A 26,630-nucleotide genomic window follows, 5' to 3' on the forward strand; every position below is an offset into this window, starting at 1 on the left:
TGGAATTCTTTAATCAACCTTACTAGTTCATTGTTTCCTTGTGGATTCGACCCCTTCTTACTACTTTTATTGCGCTTTTGGTATAAGTTTTAGGTTCGGTGAACATATTTCTTTTGTTTAGTCAAAGATTATATGCGACAGCGTATCTATTAAACCTGACTACGAACAATAAATTGATTATTCTCTGATTGGTTTGTAACTTTTCGGAGGTTGCCTCTCTTTGTCAAAATTGCTACTTCTTTATTGGCTCATTCTTCTCTTATTCATCGATGTATTGCATATTCTTTGTAGATTACACATGTTCCTCGCAGACGACACCAATTGTTGATGGTGAATTCCGACCAAGAAAACTTACCTGACTTTCACGTGACGCCAACGGTAAATTTATAATTTAGAGAAAATATTACCTGCAAAACGAATAAAGTAACATGCCAATGTGATGCTTTTCACAGACACTATGATGCTTAAGTTAGTATTTTGTATAAAAGTCAGGATAAGTAGTTTTTAGGAAGGAGTTGAGTTTACCTTCCATAGGGCTCTCATGTCCTATTTATAGTTGGGTTCTAGAGTTCGTCCTTATCTCTTCTAGAGAAAGAGATCTATTTCCTTCTCCTATTTCGAAATCAGACACGTGGGACTTATGCAGGGCCGTTGAGGATGTTCCAATGAAGAGGATCAATTTGGGTTGGCCTCATTTAAAGAGGTTCATCGGCCTTTGCTTCAGCCTCCAAGGGCGAGGTGGGCCAAGTGGGCTCTTTTGAGTCAAATTCCTTCTTACTCTATTTGTTGGGATTCTTATGGGCTTGCTCCTTGTCGGTCTCATATTCATTTTTAGGGTTACATAACTTTCTTGATTCGGTCATTACCTTTGACCTTTTAATGGTCTAACGCTACATATAACATTCTTTAAACATAGCTTTCAAACATCAAATAGAGTGGAAGAAGATCTTTATCCCCTTATTTTTCTTTTAATTTTTTATTTATTATCTTCGACAGTTGCAATGGTTCCAAACGTCCATTAAGAGAATTTAAAATAAAATTTATCTTGTATGAGAGTGACTTTGATGGTAGATAGATGAAAAACATTAAAATAAACTTTGGTGCATTATCTATATTACAATCTTGATATATTAATATATGTTAATTTGATAATTTTATTACTAGAACAATTGTTTACTCTGTACTATATAGAAAACTTCGTAGTTTCCACTAGTGTATGTTGTTCGACCAATTTTAAGTTTAAACTCACAACAATGATGACTATGGTGAATCGAGTGAGAGATTAAAGATTTTTGAAATGACTGAACCAACAACTATCTAAATCGATTTGGTATTCCTATGTTTTGGGAATTGAGGGAGCTTCAATCGGGAATAAGGTAAGAAGATTACAAATGCTTTAGAACAAATTAGATACTGATTCGTGTGGTAGCTTCGACAACCATCATCGCCAAAAGGAAATTTGAGGATCTAATTAAAGTTGTTAGGGGTTTTTGGATCAGATAATAGAGATTGAGATGGTGATTGGATGAGCACCGCACTTAAAGATCTTAGGGCATGCTATGGGGATTGTAAAGTATTGACCATCAAACCAAATCATAATAACAAAATATCCATCAGCTCACAATGGTTAGAGATTTCGCTATAATACTTGCCAAATTTAACCATAACAACAACATCAATGCTAAGCTTTCATTCATTTTCGTATCTCTGTCGGTTACACATTGAATAGAGAATCTTCTTAAAATCAATTACAAACTTATCAACGCTCTCTCTTGCCTTATTGGTTACTATAATGCGACAAATCCAACCCTATCTTCCATTAAATACGAGTCTAATTATGATTGATTTGAAAATCTTTCTATTCCTTTTATATCTTATTTTAGGTGCCAGATATAGAAACTAATACGAGATTGGTCTAGTATAAAAATTTAATCATCTTCTATTCTTAATCATTAAATGAAAAAAATGAGATTAGATTTTTTAAAAAACGATATCTAAAAAAGAAAACATAAATCAAAATCACATAAAAAAAAATTGAAAACCAAAAAAGAAAGAAAATAGGATAAGGTGATTTCAAACTTGAAGATGGCCCAAAAATTTAATAAAGATGTTGATTTCCAGATCTAAATCAGCCAAGAAGAGAGAGAATTTGTATACAGTGTAAGGACATTTTGGGAATACTGAAATTCTAAATCACTAATTTTAAACTGCGTTTTTGCTATTCTCCTAAATAAAACTTGAAAACGTGGTATTTACTCGAAATTTTCATTATTTTATTTAGGCAAGAGATGAAAATTGGGTTGGACTTGGGTTGGGCTTACCAAAAAGAAAAAAAGAAAAAAAAGAAAAAATGATATAAAAAGGACACAAAAAAAAAAAAGAAAAAAAAAGAAGAAGAAGAAGCAGTTTTTGAGGTCGAAGACAGGAAGGGAAGACACACGCACAAGCAGAGAGAGCCGAATTTCACAGAGAAAAACTGGAGAGAGTGTGGGACGACGCTATTTAACTTCCCCCCTTCCTTCTTCTCTCAAAAATTTTCACTTTTCCCGCGGCACTTTCCCTCTCTTCTCTCTCTCTCTCTTCACTTCCTTTTCCAATTTTGAACTCTTGGTATATCCCTCGCTTCCCTTCTTCTTTATCTCTCTCTCTCTCTTCTTTTGCCTCTCCTTTCAATTCTAGGGTTTTCCTCTCATTTCTGAGTAAACCCCTTTTCTTCTTCTTTTAATCTGTTTCTGCACCTTCTGTTTTTGCCTTTTTGTTTAATATCTTAGCCATTTATGTGTTTCTTCATGCTGATTTATATAATTTGTTGTGCTATTCACTTGTTTTCATTACTGCTTTTTTTCCCTAACTTTGGATGTTGAATGTTTTGCTTGTTCTCAGATCGTGTCTCGCGTTACCATAGAATGACTATCATATGACTAAACTATCTCTCTCCCCTCTTGCACTTACAGACACAGATCAGTTGGCGTGTTATTTAACAATTTTGGAATGTTGAGGATGCTTTTGTGCATTTTTTGTTCTTTTAATTCTGAGTGGAAAGCTAGAAAGTACATCAATAGTCTGATGGTTATCATCTTGCATAATTGATCTAGTCTGTAGAGAGTTACTTCATCGTAAAGGAAGCTGTTTGGTTTCTAAGCTGGCAAATTCTCTGGCTACCAAAAGTGGAAAAAAATCGATTGTAACTCCTAAACTTTGTAGATTGAATCAATTAAAATCCTAAAGTTGCGAGAGTTAATCAATTTAGATCTTTTATTGGAATTTCATTTTGTAAATCTTTAGGGCATATTTCGTATATAAGGCTTCTTTAAATGTAGGGGTTAACAAAATGTTAGAGAAAATTGTCAAAATCAATTTGGTAATAGCTGTTTTCATTAATATGAGTGGTTTCATGTCTTCTCTTCTTCCTCTATTTTTCTCATACTTGTTTACAAATAATTGCACGGTACGATTTTGAGGTGAGTTGGCGAGAGTTTAAGGAACAGTTTTTCTCTGTTGTGTTCATTCTTTTCAGAATCTAAAATGCATTTTCAAAACACCTTCAACTAGGTGCAACGTCCTTCAAACGAAACTAGGGGTTTGAATTCAAATCAAAGAAAGAAAAAAGTTCACCTATTCGATGAATGTATTTGAGCAGGAAAATAAGGCTAATAGTGAGAAAAATTGGAGTGAAGTGCTATTTAATGATGATAGCTTCATGAATGTTTCTCATTAAAAGAAAAAGGATGATAGCTTCACATTTTGAGTCCCTTTTGTAGTTTGATTACTTTACTTTTGTTGGGCTATATATATATATATATATATATGGCCTTGTACATATTTTTCTTCATCAAAACTCGGTTACTTATGAGACAATCAGGTATTTAAAATAATTTGGCACACTCATTGTCGTTGAAAGTACTTTTTTCAAAGCACAAGGCACATTGAAGTGCAACAGCCCTTTGGGGCTTTAGTATGAAGGTGCAAAAAATGTGAAGTTCTTCTTGTTTGAGTGTATAATGGAAACATGTAGATAATTCTTTTTAATATGAAAGAAATATAGTATTTCCAATTACGGTTAATGAAAGGTTTTATGAATAAGAGTTTCCTTGAGGTCAAGCGAGATTTTTTTATAAAAAAACAAATTTTGTTAATTTCTTAGGGAAGAAACACCTAAGCCTTGAATTTATCCTTTATTTTCTCTTGCATGCTTCATCTCACTTAAGTACTCACTTTTGATTTTGTTTTTCTTTGGCTCATTGTCCTCAGAGGGCCATTATTCCTTCTTCTTTAAAAACTCTGCTAGTAATCTATGGATTCACCGATTTCTTATCTTAGTTATAGCTAGAACATCCTCACTTAATTCTCTCTAATTCTGAATTTGGTAATGTTGTGTGTTGTTATTTATTTTTGGGAAAAAAAATTAGTAGAAGGGCATACAAAAAAGAGCCCACAAAAGAAAGGGTCTCACAGCAGGAGGTAAACTAAAGAAGAGCCTCCAATCAAGTAAAACAAGACCTAGCGGGTAGTTGGACCTAATGAGAGCCCAGAATGTCACTCCAAGATCTTGCAAGCCCTCTAAAGACAATTTATTTATTTATTTTGCTGTAGTTTTCACTTTTCAGAATTGTGGTGTCATTATGAATGATGATTGTAGAAAGTTGGGTCTGGAACATTCGTGGGCTGTGTACTGTAGTGTAGGGTTGACTATTTGTGTGGATTGTTCTCGAGTTACAATTGTTTTTTAAATAAAAGTTATTTTCTAATGGAAATGTGTTATTTTGAAGGAATGAGATTCGATATTATAAACTTATGCCTATGGTCTGTTGAGGAGCATCTAATCCTAGCCAATAAAATATTGAAGAACAAATATGAAAAAGATATCCTTATAAAAAATGAAAATTAAAAAAAGTTAATGTTTGTGATTGTTTGTGAGTTCCAAATCTCATTTTTGCTTTTATTTCTCCTTTTTGCTCTTTTATTTTCCATTCACCTGCTCGTTCTGATTTCCTTTTTCCGTTTCTTAATATTTGAATTGTACTTGCAGATATTAATTTCAGGTATTAGGATTCTTTGCACTTCTGGATGTCGTAGCTCCAAACCTTTGTTTATGAGATGCCACGATCATGCTCCATTTGCTTATTTAACTGACTTGCTTCAAGTTTATTTCAGGCTGTCCAAATATTATGTTGGTAAGATTTTTTCTGTTTGAAGCTTGATTTTATGTCTGCACTTCAAATCATGAAGATAGATATACACCTTGTTCTTAGAAAGTCTTGAAGAATGATATTACAAGTGTACTTGCTTACATTAATGCAGATTGAAACTATCGACTTTTGGTCCTGATGGACAGTCAGCAGCATGAGTAGAAAAATCCATTCTTCCAGCGTCTTCTGTGTTTGACAATTTAAGTGGTTAATCCTTGAGGGTAGTAGTAATGGAGTGCAACAAGGAAGAGGCCATCAAGGCTATGAAAATTGCTGAGAAGAAGCTGGAAACCAATGATTTTACTGGGGCAAGGAAGATGGCTCAGACCGCACATAGACTCTTTCCTACGCTTGAAAACATTACTCAATTGCTAACGGTATGTGAGATTCACTGTTCAGCACAGAATAGAATATATGGAACTGAAAATGATTGGTATGGGATTCTTCAAATCGAACAATCATCAGATGAAACAGTTATCAAAAAACAGTACAGGAAGCTCGCACTGTTACTCCACCCAGATAAAAACAAGTTTTCTGGTGCAGAATCTGCTTTCAAACTTGTTGGTGAAGCCAACAGGCTGCTCTCTGATCAGTCAAAACGCAAGTTATATGACATGAAGTATGGAGCTGCCAGAAGAAATATTGCACCTTCCAAGCCATCTCATGATCAGCAGAATGGATACACAGCCGTCAACAAGCAAGAGAAGGGAACTGCAAATGGTTACTCAAGTGTTCCTTTCTCACATTTCCCTGGAGGGAATTCTTTTAAACCACCACAACCACCGCCACAGCAGGCTTTTTGGACTTGCTGCCCATTTTGTAATGTGAGGTATCAGTATCTCAAATGTTATCTTAATAAGATGTTGCGTTGCCAGAATTGTGGCAGAGGGTTCATCTCGCATGATTTGAATAATCAAACTATGCCTCCAACATACCACCAAACTCACGTTCCTCAGAAAAAAGTACCTCCCGAGTCGGGACCCTCAAAACCTGATGCACAAAATAATCATGGTTCTGATAAGAAATCTCATCACAGATCTGCTGGAGTTGATTCGAAAGCTAAAGCAGGGAAAAAACAGAAGGCACGGCATGTGGATGTGGAAAGACAGGGAGGTAATGTTAAGCCCAAATCAGATGCAGAAATGACTGGGAAAGAAAGGTCCAGGTCTGATGCAGGAACAAGCACGGAAAAGGGAGCTACCAAGAACCAAAATAGGAAGAGACAAAGGAAATCTGCTGCGGCACGTGGTAACAATTCTGAAAATGACCAAGTTGAAGATGACAATGTATCTGAAAAGGATCCTGGCGCGAGCAGAGATGATTGTCAAAGAAGATCTTCAAGGAACAAAAAACATGTTTCATACACGAATTTAAGTGAAGATAAGGATAATTTACAGGCTCGAAAAAAGTCAAGGGGCAGTGCGTCCACGGACTTGAAAGAGGAGATGAAAGATGCAACTGCAGATGTTGCAGCATCTGCCAAGGGCATCAGAGATGATTTACCTCCTTCCCATCCAGAAATCTTGGCCAACAGAAAACCCAAATGTGAGGAAGTAGTGAGAGAAGGGAAAAATAGGTCAGATAAAAATGATAAAAAATCCGAAACTGAGGATGATGATACAGAGGAAAATGACTTGAAAGGAGTACATGTTTTGGTGTGTGCTGATCCTGAGTTTAGCGATTTTGATAAGGATAAAGCAAAAGATTGTTTTGTGGTCAATCAGGTATGGGCTATTTATGATACCACTGATGGCATGCCAAGATTTTATGCCCGCATTAGAAAGGTGTTCTCTCCTGAATTCAAGCTCCAGATTTCCTGGTTCGAACCATATCCTGACGACGAAGATGAAATCAAATGGAGCGATGAAGAATTGCCGGTAGCCTGTGGCAAGTATAGAATAGGAGGAACTGACCTAACTGTTGATCTTCCCATGTTCTCTCATTTGGTACATTGCCCCAAGCAGGGGGCATCAAGGAATACTTACTTTATATATCCGAGAAAAGGAGAAACTTGGGCTCTTTTCAAGGACTGGGATATTAGATGGAACTCTGAACCTGAAAAACATGTAGCTTTCGAATATGAGTTTGTTGAGATCCTGTCAGATTATGTCGAAGACGTTGGCATCTCGGTTGCTTTCATGGACAAGGTCAAAGGTTTTGTCTGCTTGTTTCAGACTACTGAGAAGCATAGACAAAACTCCTTTAAGATTCCACCTAATGAGTTGTACAGATTTTCTCATCAAATTCCTTCAGTTAGAATGACCGGAAAGGAAAGGGAAGGTGTTCAGAAAGGATCATTTGAATTAGATCCTGCGGCTCTTCCCCCTAATATTAATGATCACGTTGATCTGAATAATGTCAAGGGGGAGACTAATGATGCTCCTGCTACTTCTGGAAGAACTGATCCGTCTCGTGGTTGTAAATCCCCAAAAGTGAAAGTGGAAGTGATTGTTCTTGATAATAATGAGGCTGCAAACATTCAGAAGAAGAGTAACCCAAAGAAGAGTCATCCAAAAAGTGAGGCCCCAACTATTGTACGTAAATCTCCAAGAAAGTTAAACCCGACTGAAAACAACACTCAGGTAAACACAGATAAGTTCGTCCCTGAAGATAATAGAAGTAAAGGTGAAAGTCAAAATGGCCTATCAACACACAAGGAAGGCAGCACAATTCATCAAAATGGAGGAACGAACACTCCGAAGAAACATGGTGAGAATAGCGCTCAGGAGATGCTTAGACTTAGAAGATCACCTAGAGATTTGAGCAAGAAAAATGCAGGTTAACGTATGGAAGATAGGGAGAGCAGGCAATCTGAATCGTGGAAGTTGAAATCAAATTTTGCTCTAGAGAATGGGAAGTATTCATCTCCATGTTAAATGAGAACAGTCCCAGTTGATTTCTTATCTTTCTTTTTTTACCTTGTTCTAGAAAACTCTGGAGCGCTGTTCCATGCTCTTTTTCAGGAAGCCATCTATCGACGAGTTCAAGTTTCGTTCTAAGTCTCTTGCTGAAGGAAAACTTTGATTTTGCTCAGACCTCTAACATTGGAAGGTAGAAGAGAGGAGGTGGGTAGGCATCTCCTATTTAGATTAAATGCTATGATCAAATGGGAAGCAAGAAGTTGACTGGGGCTGTTTGGGAGCTTAATATGTTGGTTCTAATTTGAAGATTGATCTGCAAAAGCAGGAATTGTACATTTGATTTCCCAACATTTTAGTATAGGAGTAGAGTCATGGAGAGAGGATTTCATCTGCCATGTTGGCACTTGGAAAAGGGTTACTGTCTATGTTACTGGATTTTGGATGAAAATGCTCATGTAGGGAGAAGATAGGGAACCCTTTTTATATGTAACCGCTAAATTCATCTCACTTCTGATCTTCCCATGTTTATTCATGTCTGTTCTAATTTCTTTTCTTTTGGTAACGATGTTTGTAAAGTTGCTTTCAGTTTGGATTTTCTTCAGTAAAACTTTCTAAAGACCAACTATTGATTATATTTAGCATTTTTGTCAAATCCATTAGAGGTGAACGAATCTCTTCATGTCATTGTAGCTTCGGCGTTCTCTCAGGATCTTTGACTTTGTTCATGCCACTATATCTTTGACATCGTTTTAGGGTTCTTTGATGTGAAAAGAGGATTTTTTAGGTAGAATTTTCCCCTCCACGTTTAAGAGCTTTGTGAGAGTAGGTCGTGGTGGTATTCAACTGCCTCGTCTTTGAAGAAGATTATATTCATTGTCGGATATTTAATACTTTGTACTTAGACTAACACTTTTTGCGGATTAGTATGGTTTTGGAACATATAGCCCTCTCGAAAGGTTATTAATATTGATGGAAAAATTCAATTTATGTTCTTTAATTGTGGAGGTTGTATCAATTAAATTATCAAATTAATAATTGTATCAATTTTATATCTTACATTGTCATAAATGAATTAGTTTATTTCTTCCTTTAGAATTTTGTTTTCAAATCTTTTAATGCATCAATTTTATGTGTATAAGATTTCTTTAAATGAAAGGATTAACGTACATTAGTGAGATATGCAAGAATCAAATAGATAACAAGTAACAAATTTTAATTATTGTGAGAGAGAAAAGGTATTCGATGTTTAGATCCAAAGATTGATGTCTAGTGGTATTGAAGAGTCTGAGAAAAATATATCTTAAATGTCTATTACTTGCCATTGAAGAGTCTTGGTAGTCATGTTCGGTGGTGCCCTTCTCTTCAAAACACTCACAAGTTGAATTCATACACCTTCTAGAATCTCATCTTTCAAAAGAGAGGTCTTATTTTCTCTTAATAATTTTCATCTTTCTTAAATAAAATTTTTTGCTCCATTTGAACAAGGCTAAAAAGTTGAACAATTTACTATTAGTCCCAATTAATAACCAGAAGAATAGATGAAAACATTAGTAAAAATGGGGCATTCCGAGAATCGAACTCGGGACCTCTCGCACCCAAAGCGAGAATCATACCACTAGACCAAATGCCCATATGCTTAGAGAGATTAATTTTGTAATTTTAATAGTTACCTTTTATAAAAAAATAATATATATATATAATAAAAATAATATAGCTTGATCTCTATACTGTAGCTAGTTTAAACAAAATAATAATAATAATATATATATATTTTGTTAAAAAAACACTTTTTGATGTAACATTTTAATCCTTGAACTTTAATTTATTATAGCTTGATCTCTATACTTTAAATTTTATAACTAGTCTAATACGGGATGATAAAAAGAGAGTTTCATCTATCAATAAACAATAGATTGATAGAATTCTTGCCCTTACTTTGTTTTTCTCTCATTTCTATCCGTGAGTTCCAATCCTTTAGTCCAAAATTCTCTTGCTTGTAAAGCATCCCAGGTAGTTCTTCGGTCTTTCCTTTATTCAAATAGTTTTTCAGTCGCCAAATTGCCCGAGGCCTATATTTTTTTGAATCCAATAGTAGATGTTATGCCAGTAATACCTCTATTCTTTTTTCTATTAGCTTTTGTTTGGCAAGCTGTCGTAAGCTTTCGATAAGATTTTGAAAATTTCTCTGTTCGTACCAAACCAATAATTCAATCTATATTGTACTGCATAAAATAATTGAAAGGTTAAGATATCACTTTGGTTCCTTCCATTAAATTTTTAGTCGTTCTTATACTCTCAATTGTCCATATTTTAATCCATGTACATGTACTTTTAAGAAATCTTAAATTTAGTTTATGATTTCAATAAATTTTAAATTTAGTTATTTAAAGTCAATTTTTATCGAGATTGGTTGTAATAATAATTACTTTTTTGGTAAGAAAATACACCATTGAATATATTTCCAAAATTTATAAAGAAAATGCTAGTAGAGACTTAATTTTTCTTTTTTTAAAAAATATCAATAATAAATACAATATTTAAATATTTATTGAAAATAAAAGGACTAGAATGAAATAAAACTTAAATCACAAGGACTTAAAATAATATTTTAACTTAATTTAACACTATGTTAAACATTGATTATGCTTGAGAAAAACACTTTATTTTAATCATTCAAAAATCAATTTTGAGAGTATGAAAAATGTATTGAATTTAAAAGAGTAAAATCAAACATTGAATTGAGTTCGAGAAATTAAAAATAATGTGTTTCAGAGTGATTTATTCGTTTAAAAAATGAGTCGCACAAATATGTCGTAAATTAGGTCAAAAGGTCAGGAAGATGAATATTATTCTCTATAATGTCAATACAATTCCCTACAGATTTTCCAGAAGACATAGCATCTGCAAGCTTAGCTCTTGCACTTTCATGGCGGCGCAATATCAAAACAGTGTTCAAAACTGCCCATCTTACTTGAGAATCTGCCTTCTTTTGTGTAAACCCCAGCCCTTTCAACAACATATCCAACTGCATCCAATAAAATTAATGCCAAATCAAAAAATTTGGTTCAATTCGATTCGATTCGGTTCGATTTTATACTTAGTTTTCCGAGTTGTTATTTCCTCAGAGTACCAAATAAGAAAGATTTTCGAATTAGATTCGGTTTGTAAGTTAACTAATGTTTTTGTTTTTCGTTTGGTTGAAGTATAGTTTAGTTTATGAACTTTAATTTCAAATCGAGTGTCTATCTAATGAAAACTTCGTTTTTTTTATCATGTAATAGACCTTTTGAATTATTTGAGATTTATGTCGCTTACTTAACCATTTGATGACATTTTTTTAACATTATCTTTCGGAAACCAGATTTATATTAATTTTGTTTTCAATAGAATCTTGATCTTTTAAAAATGCTAACTTACAAATTTGGCACTATGATTTGAAGAAAATTGAAATTTAGTCCTTGTAATTTTAAAAATTAGAGTATAGTTTGATAAATTTCTCATAAATAACCCTACGATTTTATAATTATGAGAGTTTTATCAAACAATAAAGATTAAATTCTAATTAAAGAAAAAAAAAATAATGAGGACTAAATTCTAACTTTCTTCCGTAGATACTAATATTGCTTTTTTTTTTTTTTTAAAAAAAAAAACTATTAAACATAAAAGTTTCAAGTATAGAGATCATACAAAAATTGAAATTCTTAAGTATATATAATCTCTGTGATTATCAAGTATATTTTGTTACTGTCTTATAAATTAGAAATCATGACATAAGAAACAAGAACATTATCAAACAGTTTTTTATCGTTTCTTTCTAAACCCTAGTTTTTTTTTTTTTTTTTTTTTTTTTTTTTTTATATATAAAAGGTTATATGATATTAAATTTTAAGATAATTTGATTTAGAGATGAAAATAAACCTTGTTAATATCAGCAAGACCTCCCTCAGCACATCCATATAGAAGATACTCAGTAGCTACACCAGCAAGTGCTATGCATGAAAATCTGTTCAACATCTGATAAACAAATAAATAATACCAAGTAAAATTTCCATAATTAAATAATAATAATAATAATCTCATTTTGGTTCTTAAACTTTTTGGATTTATTCAATTTTACCTTTAAACTATTAAAATATTGTAATTTAGTCCTCGTAATTAAGACATTTTTGGTATCTACTCTACTAAACCTTAACGATTGATGTCGTATTTATCAATATGGACAATTGTCAAGAAAATCTAAATATGCTTTGAAACTCGACATTAAACCAATTACCAATATATTTCATGCAAAATTAACGACAACGATTATTACGGTCAGTTTGATAACTAATTAGTTTTTGGTTTTTCGTAAATTAGGATTATAAATACAATTTTCACCTATAATTTTTTTTTTATGTTTTCTTATTTACTCTCTACTAATATTAAAAAATCAAGCTAAGTTTTGAAAACTCAAAATAAAAAATCATTTTTAAAATTTTATTTTTGTTTTTAGAATTTGATTAGGATTAATCCAAGCAGAATTCATAAATTTCCAAAACAAATAACTAAGACCACATTTGATAATCATTTGATTTTTTGTTTAATTTGTGTTTGTTTTCACATAAATCTTTAGAAGGGTATCCATCCTTCCTAAACAAATATGTGAATTCTTAGTCAAATTTCAAAAACAAAAACAATCTTTTGAAAATAGATCTCGATAACTATTTCGTTTTTTAAAATTATTCTTATCTTCTCTCAATTTCTTACCATGATTAATTCTCATAAAAAAATATTTATACTTTATAGGATTAATTCTCAAAAATATAAAAAATAAAAAATCAAATAGTTATCAAACAAAACCTACCGTATTTTACTTTTCAAAATTTGACATTATTTTTTAAAACACTAAAAAATATAATACAAATAGCATTCATAAACTTAAATTTAAAAAATGACCTAAAAACGAAAGAAACGAATATGAAAATTTGAAGTAGAAAGCATACCGTGGCCGAAACTTTCCCTGCATTGATCTGTGGAAACAGGGGAGGTAATTATAAACCAAAATACAATGGTCTCAAACTTTAACTACAATTAATTAACTACCATACTTACTTCTTCAAGGAATTCAAAATCAACAAAAGCAGTTCCAGCCTGAAGATTGAGAGAGCCTTCGTTCCGAAACGCTTCAAAACTCGACGTCGTGTAGCCCTTCGGAAGAACTCCGAGCAAGTAGGCAATCAAGAAATGCCCAGCTTCATGCTGTGTTTCCATTGACTAATATCATGTTAGCTTCAAATGAAGAAGAGACTGAAGATATGTAATAAGCAGCAAGACACAGAGAGAAATGTTACTTGAATAACTCTGTTATGGTACTTCTTACTAAAAGTATGACCAATTGTATCAAGAACCAAACTTCCAACTCCCCCATTCAAAGCCACCTAAAAGCATCAAAAGATCAAAAGTTTATTACTTATTTGAGCACCAAAAAAAAAAAAAAAGGTGAAAAAAATCTCTCTTAGATTTCTCTAAGGTATCAAAATGACATGTAAGACTTGTAGGAAATGCGACCAAAGTTTTGCTTTGACTAGATAAGAGCAATGACTCTTATATGCAGCTCCGTTGGCAAGGACTTCGAATTTGAAAGGAAAATACGTCAGTAGATCTCATTTCTCCTTACGCATGCATTTGCTATGTATTGCCATATTTGCCTTTGTGCCAACGAATATGAATGCATGAACAGAAAGTTGGGTGGACAAAACTTTATTTAGAAGAATGCATCGATTAGAGTTTCTACCGAAACAAGTTTCAATATCTACTAACGCTTTTCTGCGTCGATAGAGAGTAAAATCCTTGTAGTAATGGGAGAACAAAGCTCCGACTCACAATTATAAATAATTAAGGGAAAATCATAGATACATAAGTAAAGGACAATATCTTCATTCAAGTGAGACATTTGGTGATTTCAAAAGCAAAATCACGAGAGCTTATGTTCAAAGGGGACAATATTATACCATTATTGAGACTAGAAACATAGAATGACAATCATTAAGTAGTTACCAAATCGAGAGTCCAAAACAACAGGAATCCCAGAGAGAGGTAGAAGATTTGTTGGGGACTAAGATCAAAGAGATTCCAAGCAGAAACAGCAAGCAAAGCAGCAGCAAGTTGAACATTTCTTTCAATGGAACCAAGAGTTGTATCCAATGGTGATAAAAGAGATGAGGTTTCAATTCCATTTAGCTTCAGCTCTTCCAATGTATAGAGTCTTTGTGGAATCTGCACAATAACAACTTCTCGCCTTCAATATCATCACTAATCCACGTTCGGTTTGATAACCATTTAGTTTTTAAAACGTCAATTCAAAAAAAAAAAAAAAAAAAATTCATATGTTACTATCTTTTGTTATCAACTTTTTATATATTTTTTTAAAAATCAAGTTAAGTTTAACCGTATAGTTTGATAAAATCTAGGTTTAAATTTTATCAAACACCAAATTTTAACTTAACATTCTCTTAATCAAAGAGAGCAAATTTGTAATTTAACATAAATTTCAAAAAAAAAAAACAAAAAAACAAAATAACTTCAAACAAAATATTTATTAAACTCAACTGGAGCTTTTAATATTTATTTTTTAAATTTATAGTAACTTAGATCCTCTTTGATAACTATTTCGTTTTGGTTTTTGGTTTTTGTAAATTAAGTCTACTTCCTCCATTTCTTTCAATATTGCATCTTTCTTGAGTACAATGGTTGAATCCTTAGTCAAATTTCAAAAACAAAAATAAAATTTTAAAATCTATTGTTTTTAATTTTCATATTTTGTCTTGGTTTTTTAAACTATTAATAAAAAAATAGATGACAAATAAAGAGATTTAGAAGTAGAAGTAATATCTATAGACTTAATTTTCAAAAACAAAAAATAAAAAACGAAATAATTACCAAATAGAACGTTAGTTAATACGAAAAGTGCTAAAAGTATAATTTTTCTATGAAGTTTTGTTAATTTCATATTAGATATATGTTTTATACATGCTAAAACATAACAAAGGACTAAAATATCTTATCGACTTCTTGATATATCCATAAATATTTGACAAAAAAGATTAAATACCTATCTTTTTTTTTAAATGTTCGTAAAACATAAAACAATCAAATATTTGTATAGTTCGTTTTTGGAAGTAAAACAATTTAATTGATAATCTAAATAACTTTTATAATTTTCTTAAATATATTACTTGCAAAGAAGATTATGCTTTATTTCATCGCAATTTTGAAAGTACAATCTGGTTAAAGCATTTTAACAAACAGTTTGAAGGCAATCGGAAAAACGAGAATGAAACTGCTAACGATTCTATCTGAAAATCACACCGTCAGCAAAGTAATTACGAGATTCCGATGAAAATCTAAGCAATTACTGACCTGACGAGCAGCGCCGAAGCATCGAACGCCCTCGGCCTTCCCCTGCGATTCCTTGAGGAGGAAGAGAGCCGCTCGATCATCGCCTTTGGCCAACTCTCTGTCCATCTGCTCTAGCACTTGCCGCCGCCGGAGTCCGACCTCCGATGAACAGTTCCAGATTCCGGCCGCTCGAAAACATGGACGGTAACGTAAACCTGCATACTGCATTGAACTTTTCTGATCCGAAGAGATCTCACGGGAGGAGAATTTATTGTAAGAAATTTCAAGACATTTTGTTTTGTTATGTTATTTTTCTCAAGTTTGCGATCGTTTTCGACCTCACACTCACGGCTATGGATAATTTGTGAATAATTTGGAAATTCAAGAAGCTGAATTGACAACGACGTCGTATATTCTCCAAAATTGTCTTGTGGTTGTGGATTAACTTCTTTTTCCTTTCTTTCTCGGGAAACGCCAAACGGGAGAGTTATGTAATATGTTCTTCACTGCTGCTGTTTACGATTTCACTTTCAACTTAGAGTTTCATCGGAGGATTCCGGTGACCGGAGAAGTCATTTCATCGGTGAAACGAGGAGAATCTGGTGATGGTGCAGTGAAACGGCGTCGTGCTCTGAAGCTTGTGGATCGAGCACTCTCGAAGCGTCAATACAAATCCGCTCTTTCGTTAGTTAAGCAATTGCAAGGGAAACCCTATGGCCTTCGTGCTTTCGGTGCCGCCAAACAGGTCATCCTTTTCTCTCTCTCTCTGTGTATCTCGAGTTTGAGAGATTCTTCTGTCAAAACATCCATTGATTAGTAATTCTTATCTTCGAAATCTGATTGAAAATGGCGTAGATAATCAAGAGACGTTCAGAAATGGACGAACCGGAGCTCAATAGGAAGGACATTTTAGCCCTTCAACCATTGGTGGTTTCGATTCTGGATTCAATTCAACAATGTCTTCAGATATCTTTACTTGAGAAGGTACATTCCTTGCTTCTTGTTATGCGAGTTTTCGTTTCTGAAGATTTTGGTGTTATTGATGACTCTTCATTTCTGCTTCAAGAACTACACTCTCTGTTTGTTCTTTTACAGATCTCTGCTGAAAAGCTACAGAGTTTAGTTGCTGATGGTAGACATTCTTCTCGTTGTGAAGAAGAAGAACACTTCATTTGTGCACAAGTAAAGTGAGCTAAATTTTCTGATTCTTTCATAGATGTTTTTACTATTGTCACCGAGTTTGTATATATGTAATTGGAAGTTGGCATTATGCTTGCAGCATGAAGCTGGCCACTTTCTTGTTGGCTATTTGATGGGTGTTCTTCCAAAAGAATATGAGGTGCCAAGCATTCAAGCTCTGAACCAAAACAGATTTGCTGAAGGAAAAGTTTCATTTGTTGGTTTTGAATTTCTTGGGGAAGTAAGATACTCTTCACTCTGCCTATATCAGCTGTTTTCATCAAGATTCAAACTGGGTTTCTTCATGGAGTCCCTGGGTTTGTCTTTATACATTTGATTGATCTATAAGGCTTCTTTAGAAAATCTGCTTAAGACACCTTTTGGTTTTTGCCTTACTGTTTCAAGGAAAAGTTTCATTTGTTGGCTTTGAATTTCTTGGGGAAGTAAGATCCTTTTCACTCTGTCTATATCAGCTGTTTTCATCAAGATTGAAACTGGGTTTCTCCATGGAGTTCTTGGATCTTTCTTTCTATATTTGATCTATAAGGCTTCTTAGAAAATCTTCTTAAGACAATTTTTGGTTTTTGCTTTACTGTTTCAAAGAAATATGATACATTATGAATGCCTGTTAAGAGCTGATTTTTGCAATTTGTTATGCTCTTTCTACCTGATTGATTTAGCATGTGGGATTTTATAATTCAATACAATCCCATGAAGGTTTATTAAAAAAGTTTGAAGCAAACTAATGTTCATTCTAATCAACAACTATAGAAATTCTTATGGCTTTACTTTTATCCCTCCATGCAGATTGATTCAGTTAAGATTTTGGGGGAAAATGCTGATATCAGAAATTTTCATAACAGGGTGAGATTTCTAATGGTTTTCTGGTCATAGAAACAATACCAAATAATTGTTTGAGCAATGAATAGGTGCAGTCTAGTCCCATGTTTCCCTTTCCTTTACACAAGAAGATAAAATAAAATAATTAAATATCAATTTTTTTAAAAAAAAAATGTCACAACATTTTTTTTCAAATGACGGATTGAGGTGAAGCCCAACATTTAAGGACTTGTTTGGTAGAAAATCTGGATTTTGTTTTATGTTTTCAAATTCACTAGTTCAGTAAATATGTTTTGGTAGATAACTTAAATTTTGTTTCTGATCCAAATAGTACAAATTCTAAAAACAAATTTTTATTCTTTTATTTTTTTGAAACAAACAATACAAACCAATCCCAAACAAATCACACCTCTTCAGGGTAAGGGGATGAACAGATGCTGGAAAGGTGTCTTTCCAGACCAAAGAGGAACCAGAAGAGGAGGCCAAAGGAGCAAGATTGTGAGCAACTTTGTTCTCCTCTCTAGGAACCTTACAAAAATTATAGATATTAACAAACTTTGCAAGGCTAAGGGCCTCCCTCACAAAAATATCAACTTTCGGCAAATGAGAGTCCAGACAGTTCAATAATTTACCACCTCAAGAGAAACTAATTCGACCACCATCAGAGGATTTTGCCCCTTCCAATGCCTGTAGACCTCGATCAAGCCTTCCACCATTGTTTTCACCTCAAGCACCTTGATCCCCCAATTATGATTGATATGCTTGAATCCACCCAAATAGGAGTTCCAAGATAATCACGCACAATCTAGCCTAAATCACCACATTGCAAAGAGTCCGACCACGTCGCATTAACATTCAACTTCCAGCAACCCTCCTCAGGGGCTTTCCAACCGCCATTCCCTTGATTGGGATCAGAGTGGGAAGAGAAACAGGGAGAGACTTACCCGAGTAAGCTTCAAAAGACGCTTCGACAGTCAAGATAATGTCTCTATCTTCAAAAGATTCATGGTTGAAGCGAATAACATTCCTTTGGTTCCAGATGCACCATAACAAAGTCAGGATTTTTTCCATCTACTCTTTAGGATTAATCTCCTTTAGGCACTCCCAGTAGTCACAAGTATTTCAGAAAGTCTTGCCCATAAAAAACAGACGAACATTAGAGGGGAAGAAAATATTCCAAATCTTCTTAGAAACCTTAAATTCCCAAAAACAGGTGGCAAGTTGTTTACTTGTAAGCCCTGCAAAACGAATAAGAAATGTTAGTGACAATTCCTTTTCTAGAAAGATTACAAGACGTAGGAATGATATTGTTAATAATTTTCTATCTGGTGATCTTGATCTTTGGCAAAGCATCAAAGTCCCACACCGCCTTCCAGAAATTTTCGAGCTTATCTTTGGATGATTAGGAGGCCGATATGGACTCAAATAATTGAATTCCCAAATGATATGTGCTTTTGAAGTGAACTTTCCTTTCTTATCCAAATTCCAAATGATCTTATCCTCACACGAACAAACCCCATAGGAATATTAAGGATGTCCTTTGCATCATAGGGAAGAAAAACCTCATTAACCAGGTCAACATTCCAATCTCCTTCCGGAGTAATAAGATCGACCACTCGTTTCAGCCTGAAATCTTCTTTAACGACACACGCCCTACAAGAACTTGAGTTTGGGATCCAAGGATCGTAAGTAATAAAAATATATGTCGTTTCCCTTTCTCCATCTGTAACCTCTCTGCGAAACAAATCTCTCCCCCAGTGAATGCTTCTCCAAGTGAAGGTTGGGTTAGCACCTAACCCCGCCTTAAGAATGTCATTACTAGGATAGTAATGACCCTTTAAAATTCTCGATAATAAGCTGTTTGGGTTTCTCACAATATTATAACTATGCTTCGCCAACATAGCTTGGTTAAAGATGCTAAAATATCTGAATCCCATACTACCATCTTGTTTGCTCTGACCAAGGCGATGTCAGCTTGTCCAATGGATTTTCTTCTCCTCGGATGAACCCCACCAAAACCAGCTACACAAAGCATTGAGCTTATCGCACAAACATTCAGGAAGCCTAAAACAGCTCATGTAATAACTAGGAATAGCTTGGACTACAGCTTTGATCAAAACTTCTTTTCCCCTTGTCGAGGACATTTTACTTTTCCAGTTCTAAACCGCCCATCACACTTTGTTCTTGACCTCACCGAACATCTGACTCTTGTTTCGTCTGTTGAGGGAAGGAAGCCCAAGATAAAGCCCAAAGGACTCCACATAATTAATTTCGAGACAGGAGTTAATCTCTTGAAGTCTATTTTGGCTGACGTTTCTACTGGCAATGAATGTTGATTTGTTCCTATTAATGTTTGTAATCTTGCAAAATTTTCTTTATAGCAAAACACTCTTGCATCGAGTCTTTGAAAAAAAAAACACTATCATCGGCAAAGGACATATGAGATACAATAGGACAACTTTTATTTAATTAAATACCAGAAATGAAAGAGTTAGCAACTTCCCCGTCAAGACGCACACAGAGCCCTTCAGCACACAAAAGAAAAAGATATGGGGAGAGAGATCCCCTTGTCTCAGGCCTCTAGAAGCCCAAACCTCCTTCTAGGGACTCCATTAAGAAGCACCTCAAAGTTGATTGACTCGACACATTTCATGACGAGAAATCCAACAATGGGTGAAATCCAAGGTCCTCATTACTTCCCTAAGATATCTCCATTCAACTCTCTCATAAGTTTTGCTAATGTCAGTTTTCAAAGCTATTCACCTTTGCTTTCCTCTTTTCCTTTCTCTAATGGCATGGAAATTCTCAAAGCCGATAAGAACATTATAAATTTTTATATTTTCATTTTATCCAAATTTTGAATTTTAAATTTCAAAATGCATAAAAATAAAGATAAAACATTTTAGAAATACAATATATCATGTTATAAGTCCAACTTATCTTTTTAAAAAATATAATATATATTATGTAATATATTATGAATTATATAATATTTCAGAATAATAATTATATAAATTTTTTAAGATAAATCTTTATTGTCAACTAAATAGTAGTTGGTAACTACAACTAGTTTTATGATCTATAAATATATAGTATCCAACACATTTTAAACAATTGTTTAAATTAAAATTCAATTTCTGAATTTGCTAACAAGCACATATCTGAAAACATAAAATATAAATATGCTTCCATTGAATCTCATGTTTTCAAAACTCGTGTAATAAATTTATTGGGATGTGGTTTATTTTTAATATATCAACCCTGATTTTAAAAGTTTTAGGGTCCGTTTGGATTGGTTTAAGAAAAATTTGTTTTTTAAAAAATTCATTTTTATTTAAACATTTTTGACAAAAAAAAAATATTGAAAATATACTTTAAAAACTATTTTGAGTCTGTTGCCAAACACTTCAATTTTTCTCGAAATGCATTATGAATATAACCTTAATCTGTTCTGTATATTGCAGGCAAATGAAGGCAGAATTTCCTCAAAGGTGAAAAGTTCACACATCTTACTTTACATGCTATTGAGTAAAGCCTTCATTGACTTTCTCTTTGTGGGCTTTGACTCATTGGAATAGGTTCTTTTAACTCATCCAACCTTTTGAGAAAGATATAACATTGAAAATTCATGAGTTTTAATGATCTTAAGCTTACATATTGCTGAAAGCAATTTCTAAAAACTGCATTACAGCCTGTAACTCAAAGAAAAATATTCATTCATCAATGACGATGGAAAAGAATTATTTTTGAAGATGATTTTGTTTTGCTCAATTGTTTCAGACATTGAACCAGTTTTCATGTGTAACATTAGGAGGTTTAGTGGCTGAGCTTCTAGTTGCTGGAAATTCTGATGGCCATCTAGCAGATATACTCAAGGTAAAATCAAGCAACTTCCTCTTTTTCATTTCCATTTTCCACTACCCTATTTCATGGTGTTATTTACAACAGCTTGGGAGTGTTCTTACATGGCTTGGCTTTTCAAAATCTGAAGCTGATATTCATTTAAAATGGGCTGCAACGAACACGGCATTCATAATGTCCCGGCATTGTGAAACAAGATCAAGACTCGCAGAGGCCATGGCACTTGGGAAACCAATCGGGCTCTGTATCGATGCAATTGAAAACTGTTTGCAGGGAATGGAGATGTGAAAACTGATTTTCTTGATATTTGAATAACCATGTCGTCGCTACTCATCTTGTTAACAAGCAAATGTAGTTGAGTGAAGCAATTGTCTTGGATGGTGGTGCACGCAAAGTGGGCCAAACCAGCATTGTTGATGAACTTACAAAATGATAATGAAAGGTAATCTAAAAAATGAGTTCCATTTGATTACCTTTGTTGCTTACCCACATGTGGAGTCTATTTACAAATATGTAATAAAAAATGAGATTGATTGTTACAATTATCGTTATTGTTAGAGTCAAATAGTAATGATGAGAGTAAGTGATAAATTCATAATTCTAAATAAACATGATTAGAAACATATTAATTACGTTTGCGAATATGACCCATTATGATTGATCTATCAATAGAAGCTTTTTATGATTATATCAATTTTAAATATGGATTAGTAAACATGGCCTAACCTCGATCAATTTGAAGATCATTGAAGCATTCAAGAAATCAAGCATTATTACTGCATAGAAAAGTCATAGGTCCTTTTATATCATCTTGTTATTAGTTAATAGTTTTTACCATGTTTTTCCTGATTCAACTCAGTGTCAATCACTTTTCCCCTTTTATACCCCTAGACTATTGAGGAGGAAGTAACCCACCAAAGTTTGAGGGGGGAAAATGAACTAAATTTAAACATGAATTTTGTTTGAATGAATATTAAATATTGGTAGTTAAATGTTTGGAATATTAAATATCTATGTTTGGATAAACAATGTTTTACACATATTTTGTATGTTTGATTACTTTTTTATTCATGAGAATCCTAATTAAGTTGAAGGAAATAAATTGATGTAATTTAACATAAGTATATTATTAAATATATTGGGGATATCAAATTAATTACTTAATCATTAATTTTATTTGAATTTTTTTAAAAAAAAAAAAGGAAAAAACCCTAATCATCCACATGCCTTTTGTGTAATTTATGCACAAAATCTCAAAAGTTACAAGACTCGAACAAAAATGTCTTTTTAACACTCATGTACTCCTCTTTCATACAACATGATCTTAATAAGTTATTGACTTGATTTCAGCTTAGTTTCTTCATTTTATCACGAATTATCACAATAATCTCGTATATTTTAACCAATAACTTTAATTTTTAAGACTAAATAATTATGACAAGAGAAAGTTATCATCTAATGCAAGTATACACTCTATGAATGTAAGAAATACTTGAAAAATATTCAAGGGTCAAATCCTTAGAGAAATAGTTTAAATGCGAATATGTTAAAATTATCACTAATATAAAAAGTAAGAAAAAACGTGATATTCGTTGACACTAATACAAAAGCTCGAGTTTTCCATTCCTTTCGCCCCAAAGAAACCAAAAGTAAACTCCATTAAAAGCAAACAAAAAATTCTTTCTTTTCGCCGAGAAAAGAATGACCACCAAAGATGCATATAACCAAACTTTTCCAACAAACACTTTAACTAATTACTATCATAGTCATAATAGCATTTCTATCTTAATAGCAATCCTATCATACTCTTATATCAATCAATGATAATAATTAGAGAGCAAACTATAAATGACCCACTTAGATTGACTTAAGAAAAAAATATATTTTTAAAAAAAGTTCAATTTTTTTAAACACTTTTGATAAAAACTAATTAAAATACACTTGAAAAAACTATTTTGAGTAGTTACTAAACATTTCAATTTTTTTAAAAATAACTTATTTTTTAAATTAAACACTTTAAAATGTATTCCAAATACACCCTAGATTTACAACAAAGAGAATGGCGGACAGCAAAAAAGACACCACCAACTATTTCTAGAGAGTTGGGAATCTCTCTACCCAAAACCTTTGCCAAACTTTTAACAAAAACCAACCCTCTCTCTTTTTATCCCTTCTAGGCTTTCACTATATGTTTGTGTAATTTGGGACCTTACATCATCATGATTCTGAAATTCAAAAGAATGGCTTCTCCTGGATACCATGAATTATACCTTTGAGACAACTTCCAAGTCATCTACAAATACCTTTTGAGAGTCATTTGAAGAACTGTTGAAGAAGATAGAAGAATGATATGTCAAAAAAGAGAAGCCAGGGACAATTTGTAACTTGAAAAACTCAAAAATATCAATAATTTGGATTTTTCCTTCTTTATTAACTAGAAAATCAAATTTACTAAGCATAAATGCAGAATTTCTTGCGTTTAGAGGCCTTTTTTTCTTATTTGCACTTCAACTATTTTGTCTGTTCTTAGTGTATTATTGTTATATGTAGTGTACCTCACAAAAAGAGCCCGTGCTTTTTCTTTTTCTTTTTTATGCTTTGCACTTAAGCTCCATAAGATTATTGCGCTTGAGCGAAACAAAACTAAAAAGTAAAACTCTACCCTCCATGCTTATTTATCCACCCTGAGCAAGTGGCACCACTCCCTCCTATATACTGAGATTAGTTAAAGCTTTAAGCGAGGATGGAAACTTAATCAAAATCATGACAGAGAAGAATTTCTAGTTTTTATGACTAGCAATGATACAATTATTTGTATTAAAAGAATAACATACTGAATTCAAACACTCTAAACTACTGAGTTTTCTAATTAAGGTAAGCAACAGAACTAGGAAAAAAAGAGAGAGAGAGAGAGAGAGAGAGCAAGCCCAATGAACTATGAAACCTGTGACCAAAACAAATCGAACTCATATTTTAAACAAAGACACTATCTTCTCCATCTCCTCAATTCCCAAAAAGAAACCCATCATTATTTCTCCTTCCCTCTAATGATCTGCAGTGTATATCTGAGCGGATGGAGTTTGGAATAAAATCTCAAATAATATAAGATGAATTAATGCACACATGGTAGAGATAGAGGAAAGTTTAAATAACCTTATCATGGTTTAAACCTTGCTAGATTATAAAGTAGAAGTATATATTATACAGTATACTGATGAATCAAAACTACACAGGACACGTACCATATATAAATACTCATTACATGAATTTTCTCCAAAAACAAAATCATTCAACACTTTCCTGCCAAAATGTTATGGAGAGAATTAAAATTGAAGGAGTCAATCTGATAAACCCACATATGTTTCTTAATTTCGAAATCTTGATCAGTCAATAACTCCGTCGTCTCAGTTTTGGGGTCATACAATATCAAATAGAGTCCAGCACAAAGACACAAGATGTTCCCATCTTCACAGGCTTTGATAAGCTGGAGACAATATCCTATAGGATGATGACGAGGGAGAGAATGATGCACATTTTCTGGTAGAGCAAGAACAAATTCTTTAATCCACGAAAAATCTTCTTCCATCTTCCACACATGGTACTCGAAATCCCCACAGCAAAGAGTTAGATAAAGAGTGTCATTATAGACTCCAATGTAAGGAAAATCACCCTCATCATCCCCATCTAAGGGAAAAGAAATTTGCTTAAATTTGTCATCTTCTAAATCCAAACGGTAAATAACATCACTTAATCCAGCATTAGGTAGCTGCTGACCTCCAACCCAATAGAGACCTCCATTGAAGTAAACACCGTGGTATTCATTGAGGAAATAAGGCACTGAACCAACAGGGGTCCATTCACAACTTGTACCAAATGCAAAAATCTCAACAATGAATTCATGACATACATAATGGGTTCTTGCTAATTTGTACTGCTTTGTTCTAGGACTAAACCCTAATCCATAAAAATAGTCTTTAACGCTATCCCCTTTGGATCTGAAGGTGGGAAGTTTGAAATATTCATTAGTCATGGGATTCAATACACAAACAACACCAGGTCTATGTCCTCGTCTTCTTCTTTTGGTGATAAGAAGAGAAATGAGTCCAGAACAGGAATTGATAATCGAGATTTTACAAGAACCGGAAGAAACATTAGGGTGGAAAGTGAATGAGGCAACAGTACTCATTCCTTCCAAATGTTGAGGATCCAAGTCCACACAATGGAGATTACGGTCACGACAGGAATAAAAATGGGCAAAGAAGAGATTGGAAATGGAGATTGAAGGATCGAACTTACAAGATAAAACTAGATTATTCCATGTTGCAGAGACGAGCCTGCAAGTGGGCAAATTGAAGAAGGGGAGTTTTGAGAAGATTAGCTGAAGGATATCAGGTGGAAGCTCTGAATTTGTGGTCTTAATCTTACTTTTCGGCTTCTTCTCCATCGCCGAGCACGGAGACACGTTGCCGATGAATCCAATTCAACCATATATGGCTGTTCGCTGCCTAGGGCAGTGCCAGATCAACATTTTTTTATTTTTTCTTTTTTTGGGTTAGGGGTTGTAAATTACAAAAGATTAGGAATGAAACTAAATTATTTATCCGTCAAATAAACACTTTAGTACCCGAGGTTTTAGAAATTATTCTAAATGGTCTCTAAGACTATTTGGATTATTAATTGATCAATGATAAAATGATGTGATTAGTACCGATAACGTTTTCATTTTTTGTTTCTTATTTTTTAATAAACGAACTTATTTGATAACTATTCTCATTTCTTGTTTTTAAAATTTCAGAAATGTTTCTAAAAACATGACTAAATTTAAGAAATTAGAAAAAGTATTTCTCTTTGTTCCGTTTCTGTTTTATATAATACTATCTCTTTTATTTATTTAAATGCAACTTTGGCCTATTGGTAACTTGCATGGGAAAATTTTAAAGGATATTGTCATTTTATAAACTATTTAGGAAAATATTGTTGTTTTTTTTTATAAATAAGTCGAAGATTGAAAATTCGACCAAGATAAAATTTAGTTAATTTTAAAGACTCACAATGTAAACTTTATGGGAGCGGGTTTTGAAGATTGAATTGGGTTGGATTTGGATTTGAGATTGGTTGGGGAAGCACCACGAAAGCTGCCACTTTATAGTTCTACAAATTGACACGCCCCAAACTTGGAACTCAACTCGGTTGATTTCATTTTTGTCCCTACATTTTTTTTGTATGCACAATTTTTCAAGAACCCTTGTTCGAATCTTGTCCATTTTTTTCCTTTTTCTTTTATTTATCATTAATCATATTGAACTCTCCCGAAATCCAAAAC

At 33.2% G+C, this 26,630-nt stretch overlaps 4 protein-coding genes and 1 non-coding gene across 8 annotated transcripts; 2 read left to right on the forward strand and 3 right to left on the reverse strand.

Annotated features, from left to right (window-relative positions):
* Nucleotides 1–2,366: 2,366 nt before the first annotated feature.
* LOC120070848 lies at nt 2,367–8,682 on the forward strand. Of its 2 annotated transcripts, none has more exons than XM_039022735.1 (3): nt 2,367–2,699; nt 5,030–5,174; nt 5,302–8,682. In XM_039022735.1, the coding sequence occupies exon 3, from the start codon at nt 5,420–5,422 to the stop codon at nt 7,970–7,972; it is 2,553 nt and encodes an 850-aa protein (XP_038878663.1). In that variant the 5' UTR covers nt 2,367–2,699; nt 5,030–5,174; nt 5,302–5,419; the 3' UTR covers nt 7,973–8,682. The 2 variants fall into 2 exon arrangements, with proteins under 2 accessions (XP_038878663.1, XP_038878662.1); XM_039022734.1 differs by having other exon boundaries at nt 2,367–2,610.
* A 926-nt stretch (nt 8,683–9,608) lies between these two features.
* Nucleotides 9,609–9,680, reverse strand: TRNAP-UGG. Its single transcript has one exon. It is a non-coding gene; the product is annotated as a tRNA-Pro (tRNA).
* A 1,122-nt stretch (nt 9,681–10,802) lies between these two features.
* Nucleotides 10,803–15,686, reverse strand: LOC120071223. 2 transcript variants are annotated; one of them, XM_039023354.1, is made up of 7 exons: nt 15,449–15,686; nt 14,087–14,305; nt 13,381–13,467; nt 13,142–13,288; nt 13,033–13,059; nt 11,969–12,064; nt 10,803–11,075 (listed from the first exon to the last, which is right to left on the reverse strand). In XM_039023354.1, the coding sequence occupies exons 1-7, from the start codon at nt 15,653–15,655 to the stop codon at nt 10,869–10,871; spliced, it is 990 nt and encodes a 329-aa protein (XP_038879282.1). In that variant the 5' UTR covers nt 15,656–15,686; the 3' UTR covers nt 10,803–10,868. The 2 variants fall into 2 exon arrangements, with proteins under 2 accessions (XP_038879282.1, XP_038879281.1); XM_039023353.1 differs by having other exon boundaries at nt 13,142–13,303.
* A 207-nt stretch (nt 15,687–15,893) lies between these two features.
* Nucleotides 15,894–21,939, forward strand: LOC120071224. Of its 2 annotated transcripts, none has more exons than XM_039023355.1 (8): nt 15,894–16,172; nt 16,283–16,411; nt 16,523–16,609; nt 16,707–16,847; nt 17,414–17,470; nt 20,911–20,937; nt 21,227–21,322; nt 21,395–21,939. In XM_039023355.1, the coding sequence occupies exons 1-8, from the start codon at nt 15,924–15,926 to the stop codon at nt 21,593–21,595; spliced, it is 987 nt and encodes a 328-aa protein (XP_038879283.1). In that variant the 5' UTR covers nt 15,894–15,923; the 3' UTR covers nt 21,596–21,939. The 2 variants fall into 2 exon arrangements, with proteins under 2 accessions (XP_038879283.1, XP_038879284.1); XM_039023356.1 differs by having other exon boundaries at nt 21,438–21,594.
* A 2,657-nt stretch (nt 21,940–24,596) lies between these two features.
* LOC120072178 (putative F-box protein At1g46984) lies at nt 24,597–25,751 on the reverse strand. The gene has a single exon (XM_039024586.1). The coding sequence runs from the start codon at nt 25,749–25,751 to the stop codon at nt 24,597–24,599; it is 1,155 nt and encodes a 384-aa protein (XP_038880514.1).
* Between the last annotated feature and the right edge of the window lie 879 nt (nt 25,752–26,630).

This window comes from Benincasa hispida, chromosome 2, assembly GCF_009727055.1.
Source record: "Benincasa hispida cultivar B227 chromosome 2, ASM972705v1, whole genome shotgun sequence".
In the NCBI taxonomy this organism is placed as follows: Eukaryota; Viridiplantae; Streptophyta; class Magnoliopsida; order Cucurbitales; family Cucurbitaceae; genus Benincasa; species Benincasa hispida.